This window comes from Typopeltis vanoorti, chromosome 3 (assembly GCF_054136105.1).
Source record: "Typopeltis vanoorti isolate ZY-2024b chromosome 3, IOZ_Tvanoo_1.0, whole genome shotgun sequence".
NCBI classification, from domain to species: Eukaryota; Metazoa; Arthropoda; class Arachnida; order Uropygi; family Thelyphonidae; genus Typopeltis; species Typopeltis vanoorti.
The window spans coordinates 115,424,203-115,437,905 of record NC_143551.1 but is presented as its reverse complement, the minus strand read 5'-3'; the positions used below and the strand labels follow the sequence as shown (position 1 = coordinate 115,437,905).

The 13,703-nt window shown below is 35.4% G+C and overlaps 1 protein-coding gene across 5 annotated transcripts in view; it reads left to right on the top strand.

The window, feature by feature from the left end:
• LOC150108490 (uncharacterized) overlaps positions 1-13,703 on the top strand; it is a 385,253-nt gene that overhangs the window by 243,646 nt on the left and 127,904 nt on the right. For all 5 annotated transcript variants that reach the window (XM_090415899.1, XM_090415900.1, XM_090415897.1 and 2 more), the window contains 2 exons: positions 3,553-3,610; positions 8,559-8,645. In XM_090415899.1, coding sequence (XP_090272025.1) covers positions 3,553-3,610; positions 8,559-8,645 — 145 coding nt within the window. The remainder of the gene's footprint in view (positions 1-3,552; positions 3,611-8,558; positions 8,646-13,703) is intronic.

Sequence of the window (13,703 nt, the reverse complement as noted above, 5' to 3'; positions counted from 1 at the left end):
TATTATGCCTGTCTGCCATTGCTTTGGTGCTCGCCCAGATATCCAAGCAGCCTGACACACTCTAGTCAGCCAGAGAACACCGTCTCGATTTAAGGCTTTTAGCATTTCGGGCCAAATTTCATCATCGCCAGCAGCCTTGCCCAATTTTAGCGATTTTATTGCTAAATGGACCTCTTCTGCTGTGAGACTAGTCATTGCCCCAATCTGCACCTCTTGGATGTCCACAACTGCTGGGCCACCTGGGTTAAGAAGGCTCTCAAAGTATTCCCTCCATCTGTGGAGGATATCCTTCTCGGTTGTTAAAAGTGCACCATCAGAGGCCTTAATTGCCCTTGCTGTGCACGATTTCCTCCCTCGAAGGCGGCGGATGGTCTGCCAGAATACTTTGTTTGCATTTGCATAGGATGAGTCTAATCTTTCTCCAAAGGATTCCCAAGCCTTCTGCTTCGCTGTCTTTACTGCCTTAGCAGCAGCTTTTCATGCCTCAGCATACCGCAAACGCATCTCAGGTGACCTGACTCTAAGCCATGTTAGGTAGGACTCCTTTTTTGCCCGGACAGTTTTTCGGACTTCTTGATTCCACTAAGGTGTCCTTTTCTCACTGCCCATTGCCATGCCGAGCCGCTTTCTGCCACACCATGAGAGTGCAGAGGCAGTGACAGCTGTTCTGAACAGCTTCCATTCCTCCTCAACATCTGCAGTATGCTTGGGAATCTCTTTGAACCTGGAGGAAATGTCATCTGCAAAATTCTTCCTCACAACCTCATTTTCCAATGTCTCCCATTTCACGCAGTACAGCTGCTTAGGCCTACCAACGTTGATGGTAGCATCTGGTTTCTGAAGCCGTAGAGTGCACACAACAAGGTGGTGGTCAGTTGACAGTTCTGCCCCTCTTCTCACACGAACGTCCAACACTGAGGAAAATAGGTCTGCTGAGACTATAAAGAAGTCAATCAGAGACCTTTGTTCTAGTGTATCCCTGTACCAGGTATACTTATGGACTTCGGTGCTGGAAGAAGGTATTCATTATGGACAAGCTGTTAGTACAGCAGAAATCCAATAATTTCAACCCATTCGCATTAAGGTCAGGGGCACCGTTCCTCCCAACCACACCTTTTTAAAGACATACAAAATGAAATCTTAAATTAATCACAATAGCTTAAATATAAGGTGCTTAAATAAAGAATACATAAAATATACATTTTACATAAAGTGAAACTTCCTCACTTTATGTAAAAATGCAAATTTTTACATAAAGTGAGGAAGTTTCACTTTTAATTACAACTGATGTGCAGGTATTTCTCCATGTTTGCCATTTTTATATGTTAGACCCTAATTGAATGATTTCTATCCAAGATTCCTTCATTTAGGATCTAACAGTTGGTATAATATCTAGTATACTCCTTGAGTGTGTGTGTGTGAGAGAGGCTACGTATGTGTGAAGTTGTGTGAAATTGCATGTGAGTTAAATAAGTGCATTCTTATTCATATTAGTTTGGTGGCATGCTTAGCTGTAGATGGATACATAAATTACAAAGACAAGTCACATACCTTGCTTTCATATGCTTGATATGCTTCTGTATGCTTATTTGCTATTTTTTAATACATTTGTTAATTAAAATTCCTCTGAATTTGAATATTTTTTTCCCACAAGTGACAGAACACAAGTGTTCTGTCACTTGTTGTCATTTAGCATTCTTTCAAAGTAATAACTTTAGACATCTTTATTTTCAGTTTTCATTGATTCCTTTTCAGCACTCTTTCCTCCATTTCTATGCTTTTTTTGATAGTCTCTAAAACATTTTGCACCTTCCTGCTATTTATCTTCTATATTTCTTACCTAAAGTTTCCCATGACTTATTTATTTATTTATTTTTACACATTGCTTCATGTTCTTACATTTTTTTTCTCTGTATTCTCTTAATACCGACTATGCATGCCGACTTCCTTGTTAGGAAGATTTCATACTTTTTCCATGACTGTCTCTTTAATTTCTTGAGTCCATCACGGTGTTTGGATTTTTCTGTCCTTGCAGACAAGTTCACCAAATGTCTGCCTGAAGGAATCAGTCAGTGGGATTAAGTTGTAGACTTCAAAGTCTACAACTTAATCTCGCTTTGTTTCCCTGCAGTTGCTTCAGTATTCACTGGTCAAGAGTCAAATTTGGTGCTTTGGTGTGTGTGTGTGTGTATACACACACACACACACACACAAGCAAGCTGTTTAGTGAGTGATAGGTTGGTGGAATCAAAACATTTGTCCACTGTGAGACTAGGCAGTTAAAACTTTGCAGTGGGATAGTGTTTATTGCACAGCCAATGAGGAAAATCTGAACATCCAAAATAAAGTTTTAGTAATTCTCTCTCTCTCTCTCTCTATATATATATATTTGGAAGGGAGTTTATTTGAAACAGAAAAAAAAAAATTGTGCTTTTTTCTTTCTCCAAAAATTCCATTAACTTTCCTATCGGTAAAGTCATAAAAAATACAGCAGTAGCGTATCTCCTGTGGAAACAGGATTAGAAAAATTATTTGCTAAGCAGAACCAAAGAAATAAGATCTTAAATCATCATCAAACCCTGATAGTTTTTTCGGTGTACCTTCAAACTGTTTACTTTGGAATTGGTATACAGTAAAGTCTCTCGTAACCGGCAATACTAAAACAAACGCACTTTCAAAGTTCTAAATTTAAACCCGAAATTTAAGCCAATAAGATAAAAATAATATGCATTAGGTTTGCATTCTGGCAAGATTTGCCGAGCAACGTTCATCTATGATGTTATGAAACTTCATCGTATAAACATTGAATTTTTAAAGCTCCGGTGATAATCTTGTAAGCAGACAGACATTCGAAGTTATGTTATATTGTCACACTAAGAATTCACAACAACTTTCATGTGATATGTACTGTAATTTATAAATGCTGTTTAAATTTGATTTTGTTAAATATAAAATTATGTGTATGTGTTTTAAATTAAAAAAAATCCGCACGATTTTTGATGTTATTTATTTAATTATGGTTGGCAGATCGAAAAACACAACAACGAACTTCACATGCTGCAATTTCTACACATGGCATCGCAAAACATGAACAGGTAAGTTCTCGAAATATATATTCGATTATCTGGCAAAATCTTGTATCCAGAATCGGCGAAATCCCATTGTTGCCGGTTAAGAGAGATTCTACTGTATCTTCATGGTATAATGGCTCACTCTCCAGTGGGTTTGCTGGCTGAATGTTTACAATAGCAATTCCTTCTTTTATAAATAACTTTCAGAAAGTTTATAAAATCTGATCTGTCCTTTAAATATATATATATATATATATATATATATATATAATCATCTCTTTTTAACTTAACCTGTATAGACTATTCCATATGATTACTTACATATGGTCTCAGCTGGCTAATAATTAATGTATAATTAATAAATTATAAATAAATAATTACAGCTGTAACTAAAAATATTCAACACATTTGGTTAATAATATATGAGAAATAGTAATAAGAAATAATGAATAGTTAATAATTCAGATTGTTGATATTTTAGCTATGTCAGCATAGTTGAAAGTCTTCCAACGTATGGAGTTCATTATTATGAAGTTAAGGTATGTATTTATGAAATGTTATGCAATAAAAACCCTAGATATATATTAATTTACACACAAATATTTTATTTATACAACATATTTGAAAATTTATATGTATACCTAAATGTTTTACAATCCTCTATTTTTGCAAATCTTATTTTACTGTTGTCTCACCCACTGGCCATGATTAGATTTTGAATCTCCTAGGTAAATTTTCAACTCAATTTTGATAAATGGGTGTTTTGTATAATTCTTCCACCAAAATGGTAGTCATTTCCTGTAGTGAAGTTGAACATGCTGGTCATGCACTCTTAACCAGCATTCTGATTTTTCCCAAAAAGTACTCTGCAATAGAATTCAGGACTATTGGCTGTTTTATGTGAATTCCACTCACACTGAGTAATGAAATTCATCTCCTACCCAGAGACATTCATAGACAGCCATGCTCACCATAGTATTCAAGCCCACCTTTCATTGGAGAGTGGGTATGCCATCCACTCAGCCAACCAGGCCAACTGTCTAACTTTTACATTCCTATTTCCTCAAACCATATTGCCACAGTCCTTGCAGTATGACTTGGTGCATTGTGTTAATTGGATTGTATCTTTAGAACTGCTACAACAGGCAATATAGAATTGTTTATAATGTCTGTACGTTTAGCATTCTTTTCTGAGCACCACAACAAAGAGTCATTTTCCAATTCAGAAGCATCCTTGCACGATAACCACCAATTTAATAGATGGAACAACATATTCTGGTAAATAACATTCTTCTGTAAGTTTCCATACCTAAACACATCAGATTTGAAGAGTGCACATTATGATTTGTCACCTTATATCATTATTTTTCAATGGTCTACTGTCCACTTAAAGCAAGTGCTACACCACAACACTGAACCCAAGATGTATTTGGGGTGTGATGGTTTGGCTTTTCTGCTTCTTTCTCTGTTGAACTGCTTTCAACTATAGTGTTTTTGTCTTTTAATGACCGCAGCTGCAGTTGTTCTCTCATGCTCTGATTGTGCTGCAGTTACACAATCTGATTTGTGATTAATGTGTGGAAAACTATGATTACTTCTTTCCAGAAGTCAGTTAACAATAATTCCAACAAGTCAGTTAACATTGTTAATGATTTTTGGTATTGTACACAACTACTATCATTTGGAAGGCATTCTGTTGTCATTCTACAGTGTGTGTGTGTAGCTTATCAGTGGTGTAATATACATTCTTCATTTCTATTATATATCTCTTAATCCTGCCTTGTCTTTTACTTAAAACTTTGCAAATTGTCGACTGCCTTAACTAATTTTCAACTGCTGCCATTTATTTATTTCTACTGAATCCTGTGTTCTCACACTCTATAGTCTAACAAATTTATTTGTTTTACGACTGCACCAGTTAGACTGTATTGAGTGTGAGATTATAAGATTTTAAACTAAAAACAAAGCAGATATTGTTAGCATTTCCTGCTTATGTTAATCTTTACCTTTTAATTAATCACGGCTTAATTATTGATCGCTTAAAGTTTATCTTATGCAGGTTCGAAATTTTCAGGATAGTGCATTGACAGAATCAGTCCAATGTGTTGTTCACAAACCATTTAATTAAATCAAAAAGGAATATTTACAGTTTGGTTCATATTAACATATATATACAATTCCTTTACAAGTCTTTGTCAATTTCATTTCTTCCCGATTCAGGTTCTGTGTTTCTTCCTTTAAAGTTAAATCACAACCTAGAATATCCTGCTAGTCAAATATGTTCTTATATCCTCTTACGTTCTTTCTTGTGGTTATATCAGTTGCTTTTATCCGAACTTTCCAGACCCCTCCCCCCGTATCTAATTAACCATTGATCCAGCTTATTTTTATCTTCATATCGTTTTCCAGTTTGTAAAAATCATTCATTGCAAAATGTTTCTTAAAAAGTTATAAATGATATAACGGTTAACCAATGCTTTGCAGTACTATCTTCCATAAGATTTTTATGAAATAGCCAATACTAGTATCTAACATACATGTGACACATTCTTATTTTAGGAAGGATAGACAGGATAGGAGAGTAGGATGGCATGCTGCTAATGATATTGGATGACTTGAATCTAGTTAGTGTTGAGATCTATGATTGTAATACTAGTAACAGATTTTCATGTGGCAGTGAGTTTGAAGCCATCTGGTGTGAGATGGAATCTAACAAGATCAAATACATAGTGGGGTTTTGTTACAGACCTGGTGAATTGGTTGCTAGTGAATGAAGAAATGCATCACCAAATAAAAACGATGGACTTGCCAAGTGTAATCATAATGGAAGACTTTAATTTTCCAAACATTGATTGGGTAGCAGTAAAATCTTATGAAAAGAATGAAACTGAATTTCTTGAGCTGTTGCAAGACAACTTTCTCAAGCAGCAGGTGACAAAAGGAACTCGAGGTCAAAGAGCATTAGATTTGATTATGGTGTCAGAGGATGTTTCAGTTAAAGACATAACTATTCTTCCTCCTTATGGTCACAGTGACCATGTAGTACTCACTTGGGAAATGGCTAAGTTTATCAATGTACCATTCAAGAGAAATTGCATGCTGAACTAAAAAGCAGGAAATTATGACCAGCTGAGGAGTATACCAAGTTCAGTGCAATGGTATCAATAGCTGGATGGGAAGAATATCAACAGTGCATGTGAAGCATTTAAAAAATACTTAAATGATGCAATATCAGAATGTGTCCCAAGAATTCGAAGAATAAATAGGGTAGGAGTGAGATGGAAGTGCAATCTTATCAAGCAAGAGATTTGTAAGAAAAGGATGATGTGGAAGGAATACTGTGTGCATAAGGATGATGTTCATTATGAAAATTATAAGCAGCAGGCCAGAAGAGTTACAATTGTTGTACAGAAAACTAAGTCTGAGTATGAAAAGAAACTGGGCTCTGCAAGCTAAAGATAACCCCAAAGAATTCTATCGATATGCTGCAAGCAAAAGAAAGAATGAATATGAAAGAATAACTCTACTGAAGGCAGATGGTGTGAGGGTAACAGATGCAGAAGAGGTTGTTCAACATAGCTATGTTAAACAGCCTCTTTGACACTGAGTTCCTTTTGTCACCTGCTGTTTGAGCAAGTTGTCTTGCAACAGCTCAGTAAATTCAGTTTCATTCTTCTCATAAGAATTTACTACTACCCATTCAATGTTTGGAAAATTAAAGCATCTTAGGACTGGTGGTGAAAATTTTAGAAAAGTTGGTTATTTCTCCCATTCAGAACTGGGTTGACAGAGAATCTACTTCATAATGAACAGCATGGATTTACTAAGGGAAGGTCATGTTTTAACAACTTTCTAACATTCTATAATAATGTTACCATTGAACTAGACAAGGGGAATGGATTTACCATGATAATTTTGGATTTTGCTAAGGCTTTTGACAGAATATAGCATTGGAAGGCTGTTGCACAAATTGAAGAATATGGGTTTGGATTATACAATATTAGCATGGATAAGAGGATGACTGACTGACAGATATCAAAAAGTGTATATTGGGGATGTGAGTCTGCAAAATTAAGGTAACCAGTGGTGTACCACAAGGATCAGTCCTTGGTCCACTGTTATTCAATCTGTGCATGAATAACATTGAAAAGGATCTGATAGGTGGCTTAGGCTTACAGCTGTTTGCTGATGATGCAAAGATAGGGGTAATCAGAAATGCGGTTGATATGCAGATCTTGCAGAATGATTTGAATAAGCTGGAATTGTGGACATGGGAAAATCGATGTTAGTTCAATGTCAGGAAATGTAAAGTTATGCACTGGCATGATTAGATATCCAGTGTCTTATTATATTGGTGGGATAATGCTAGAAGAAACTGACCAGGTTTAGGAATCTCAGTAGTAGATAGGAAATTGAAGTTCAGGGGCTGTGTAGCAATGATTGCAATTGCAATGCTGAAATGAGCTTTTACATGTAAAGATAATTATGTAATTTTGCCTCTTTACAAGTCCTTGATAAGATCTCATTTGGACTATTGTGCAGGTCTGGTCTCTTGATTTCCATTGTCATTCTGATATAGTGGACAGAGAGTGCAAAGGAGAGTGTTAAAATGATATCAGGATTATGGAATACTGATTATGAAGGCAGATTGAGAATTTATAGATTGCAAACAGGAGAAAGAGGGATGATATGATTAAGACTTACAAACTTCTGAAAGGATCATATAGGATTTCAGCTGATGGAATTTTTCATTTTATGGAAGATGGAGAAAGGACAAGATGGAATCCTTGGAGACTGAGAACGAATGCCGCTAAGAAGGGGATGAGATCTAGATTTTTTTTCCTAGAGTGGTGTGTAATTAGAATAGATTGCCATTGAATGTTGTGTGTGTGCAAGTGGTTTGAATGAATTCAAGAACAAGTATGATAGTTGGTGCATGTAGTATGTGGCTCCCTCGATGAGTCCCTGACTCCCTGGAGGTTTCTCTTAATAATAATAATAATAATAATAATTATTATTATTATTATTATTATTATTATTATTATTATTATTTAAGATGATACTGAACTTTTGAATATTAGAGTCCCAGAATTACACTTTGGTTTTTAAGTTGAAATGTAGAGAGAGCAAATTACAAATTATATTCTAAATGTATGAAATCTTTAATTTTATGCAGTTAGTACTCAGGCAATCTAAGCAGTAGTACATAAGGAACAACTGAACTTTGATGCAAAAAGTTTACATGCATCAGATATTATTTTAGGTGTGTGTGTGTGTGTGTGTGTGTGTGTGGGAGAAGGGACAAGCTGTTAACTTGTGCTGTTGTAAACAGTTCACATCTTCAGTTCTCTGGAAGAATCAAAAAGTATTATTCTGATAGACTAATTGGACAGAATTCTGTCATACATCAATGCATTAAATGGACACCAAGAAATAATTATAGATAGACTCAAGTTTAAATGATGACATTTTTTTTTTCCTTTTCAGGATAAAGGAGGAACTCCTCTATTATTAGGTTTGAGTTACAGAGGAATTAGTCTGTATAATAAGACTGACAAAAAAGTTCCTAAAAAAGTAAGTGTGCTCTTGTATTTAAATTATTGTTAGGTTTGCAAATGAAAAGAAATTATCTGCAATTTATGTAAACTCCTCATTGTGACAGAGATCTGGTAATTTATGTATGTGGGTCCTGTCAACCAGACAGGACCCACCAGATTAACCAGAGGTTTTTTTTGATAATTGGATTCATTTATCATATAGCAAATATCAAGGTGGCATTCAAGTTTGTGATTGGTAATGTATTGCAGTGACCTTATTACTAATTTGGTTGTGTGTGGGCCTTGATGGTGTGTACTGCATATTTAGGTTATGCTGATTTTGGTTGTCCAGTGCTTTTCTCAGAGTACAAAAAAAATGGGGTTGGGGACAAGCTTATGCTGCTTGTAAATGATTTTCACTCAAGAATCTATTAAACTCTATGTAATACTATTATTAAAAACAACACGTAAGTCCACAGTAATAACTTTAATTAATAAATAAGGTAGATATTTTGTACTAAAAATAATAGTACATCTTCAGTGTTACAAACAGATAGGAATAGAATACAAGTAACGAATATTCGGTGGATCACCTATTAAAATACAATGTTGTTGCAAGCTAGGAAATGAAAGAAATTAATAAATAATTAATATTTAAGATAATTAGTTTTTTAATGATTACATAAAAGAAAATTCTCCCAGATCTTCGAGAGAGAGAGAGGCAATCATTTTGATTTAAATTCGGTTGGTGTAAAAAAGCTTCACAACTTTCTTTAAAGAGGCGTTCATATTTGAACCTGCATCTATGAAGTAGAATAGCTTTATCCCACTGGATATTATGGGTAGCGGTAATGCTGTGTTGTGCTAGACCAGACTTCTGAGGTTTGTTGTAATCAATATAATATCGATGTTCTTTAATTCTTTTTTCCACAGAACGGCCAGTTTGTCCAAAATAAGAAACATCACATTCACAAGGAATTTTGTAAACGTCAGCCAAAGACAGAGATGACAGTTTATCTTTTGTAGAAGGCATTAAGGAAGAAATTTTGTTGATAGGAATATAAGTGGGAATCAATTGGTACTTTTTTAAAATTCTACCTATAGGTTCTGAGATTCCTGGAATGTAGGGGATTGGAACTCTGCAAACTGTTGAAGAAACCTTAGGTATTGGAACATAAGATTCAATTATCTGTTGGATTTGATTAGGGTGGTAATTATTAGATACCATTAACTTTTTAATGATGGAAAGTTCTTGTTGTAAGATTCCTGGAGAAGGGCAAACTTTATGTGCCCTATTAATTAGAGATTTAAGAATGCCAGATTTTTGAGATGTATGGTGAGCATACATTTTATGAATGTATCTGCCAGTAAATGTGGGCTTTCGAAAGACGCTTGTAGATAAGGTACCAGAAGAAGTTCGAGTAAGCAGGATGTCCAAAAATGATAAAGTACCAGAATTTTCCTTTTTCATGGAAAAGGAAAATTTATATTTATTTATATTTGTCTTCATATTTATCCTGAATTCATTCCATTTCCTAGTTCGTGACAACATTGTATTTTAATAGGTGATCCACCAAATATTCGTTACTTGTATTCTATTCCTATCTGTTTGTAACACTGAAGATGTACTATTATTTTTAGTATGAAATATCTACCTTATCTATGTAGTACTGCTTCTGGACAGTAATAATTGTAGTCTTAGTAAACCAGATAATACACTTCACTTTCACATAATGAGTAATCATGTTGTAACATAGCAGCAGTGATGGCTGGCTGCAGTCAACTCTCAGAATAGCAAACTCATAGAGAATACAGGAATAGTTTGTTGTAGTGAATAGTTTGCTGTGGTGAATTCTCTTTGAAAAACATTGTCTGTGGAGTTCTGGTCCAGTCTTTTCAGTCAGTTATAATGATCAAGTTAATAATCGCCATAATGGAGTCAACTATTTTGAAACTTAAACTTACACCTTGGTAATATGTACATTGTATCATTATTCTTTCCCTTTTAATATTCATCTAATAAATTCACTAAATGGCATAAAACATAAACCTCTATGTTAACAAGTTGGCTGCCATTGAAAGTCACTAGCCTCTATATACAAGTAGTCTAGTCTAGTCGTGAAGATACTTCACACACATAAACTTCCTGTTTGCTTGCAGACTTGTAAACTTAGATAAAGGATTAAACAGGAATATTTCTTGGCAAGTTTAATTTATGTCATAGCCAAGTGAAAAAACTTTCCACAACTTGCTCTAATCCAGAGTATTTTGATAATAAGGTGTTACACCCAGTGCTAGATTAAGGGGCAGGCTGAGTGGGGCGCCAAACGTAGAGGGAGCCAAAACTAAGGCCCAATTCACAGTTTAAAACTTTACAATTTTTAAAAGCAAGCAATTTGCAGAATATAGTTCGAAATACATGGGTCACATTGAGAATTTTGCTGACAACTCCTGTAATGGTAGCAACAGCTGCAAGAAGTTTTAGCAAATTAAAAACTTATCAAAACATATTTGCAATCGACAATGGGAGTGAGAGATTAAATTTCTTAGCCTTGTTATCTATTAAAAATGCTGTTGCTCAGAAAATAGACATTGGTGAAAGAATAAAAGCTTTTGCAGATTTAAAATCAAGAAAAAATTATATCTAAATTATAATTGATTAAATTAAAATTACAGTGTAAAATTAATAATTTTTGTTTGTAATCATTTTTGTTTCTTTTTTATGTAGTATATCTGAGTGAATAAAAAATGATAAGTAGAAATAATTAAGCTATGAAATTATTAATAATTTGAAAAATACTTATACTTACAATAGAAAGTACTTAAGTATTAAAAAAAAAAAAAAAAAAAAAAAAAAAAAAACTTAGGAGCATCACACACACGGAGTCTGCCCCGGGCACATAGTTATCTTGGTCCGGTACTGGTTACTCCTTTTCGCTATTTGTATATGGACATATGATTTCTGCATTATTTTAACCTTATCTTAGTATCTCTTCTGGGTCTGGATTCCATTGAAGTTTATTAATGTTCATCTTTGAGTTTGCTTACTTACTGAGGAGTAGACAGGTTCTGTTTGGTGTGTTCAGGGGTGGACAGTGTATGGATGTTGGCCAGTAGCTGCTTTAGTTCTAATATGGTTAGAAGAAAATGGAGGAGTGGTAGCCTCCAATTCAGAGGAATAATGTACATAAAAATACCTATAGAAAAGTCAGAGAGCTGAAACAGATGCCCAATTTCATGCCTATGATAAAGTGACTGAAGGAAGTCTGTGAGGGAAGGGTGATCTATTAAGCAGACTGCCCTCTTCTGAATATCATCAAGAATTCTTAGGTTGGTCTTGGGTGCTCTATCCCAAATGTGGGAACTACTCCAAAGTTGGTTAGATCTGAGACTTATAAAGTATTAAGAGCTGAGAGGAAGAAAAGTATTGTTTAGAACAGAAAAGAACACCAAGCTTTTTAGATGCTAAGGAGGCTATGTAAGTAATATGTTTGTGCCAGGATAAACTGGATGTGACAGTCAACCCAAGAAGAGAAAGTTGATCTTGAAGGGCAACTGAAACTTTATCAAAAACGAGAGTGGATGAGATAGGATTTGTCTTGTAGGTAATAAGGTACGCGTGAGTTTTTTTGGCATTGAAATTTACTAAGTTGTCTTCACGCCATTTGAGGATGTGGAGGAGGTCAGTGTTCAAGTCACTGGTTATGGGAGATCTTGAGACGAGTACTGCAGGGTTTATCAAATGAGGAAGGGGAATGAAGAGTATTGATGTCAGAGAAAGGAGGTCATTGATGTAAAGGAGGAAGAGTATGGGTAAGAGCACAGAACCCTGGGGCACTCTGGCATTGATGGGGAAATGTGATGAGAGGAAGCCATTCACTATGACACACAATTGACGACTAGTGAGGAAGCTGGCAATCCAATCACAGAGTGTAGAAGAGAGGTTATAAAATGGCAGTTTGTTCAGGAGGGCCCTTGGTGCTAGACACAATTAAATGCCTTTGAAATATCGAGAGCGATAACATAAGTTTCTTCAAATCTTTCCATGGCCATGTCCAAAGGTGGGTGAGATTAGCTTGGAGGTCGGCTGTAGAATGAGAATGATGGAATTCATATTGCTGATTTCTAATTAACTGTTGTGTCTCCAGGTAATGAAGAAGCCTGTTGTTGATAACCTTCTCCATCACTTTTGAAAATAGTGAAGTGAGAGCAGTGGATGAATAGATGGCTGACTTTTGTTTCCCTTTTTTTTGGGGGGGGGGGTGTACAGGCTGGATGAAGGCTTGCTTCCATGCTGTTAGATAGATGTAGAATATGATAGTTTACACGGCGATAGAGGTTGGGTGTCAGTTCTGGAGCGCAAATTTTAAGCACAACTGGTGGAATACATCTGGACCAGGAGCCTTATTAGTATCAAGATTAATGAGGGTTTTCTGTCTTTTTGACAAAAGTTCAGAGGAGACATGCAATAGGCAGTTTGTGGAAATATGTGAAGTGATTTGCTTTCATCATCCAGGCAGGAGTTGGAGGAAGAACATTAGCTCTTCTCATTCCTGGAGGAATGAGAGCCTTACTGGAAGGCTCTCATTCCAGTAAGGATTATTTCAGTGCAGGTGTTTGGATTGGGAGAGCAAAAGCAGTAATCTGACCATGGAAAAGTGACATAAAATTCCTGAGGTCATCCCAGTTGGCACAATTAGAATGCCATAGAGGATGAGACTGAGATTGGCTGTGTGTTACTACTGATAGCTGAAGAACTTCAACCATCAAAATTAGAAGTTAATGAGGAATTTAGATCTGACTGAAAGTTATCGATGTAAATACATCAGTGGGACAAGGACAGCATGTCAGTCTATGTGCAAGAGAACTGGCAATGCCTCTGACAAAGTTGTTTAATCTAAGTCTTTTCTTTTTCAAGATTCCAAGGGAGCAGAAAGAGAGTAAGATAGTTCCATTACATAAAGGTAGGTCCAAAACAGGTAGCAAATTACAGACCAATTATTATCTCAGGAGTGGTGGTTAAAGTATTATCAAAGTTGGTTAAAGTTAAAATTCAGCGATGGGTGTATAGGAATATGTTACTCTATGGGGGACA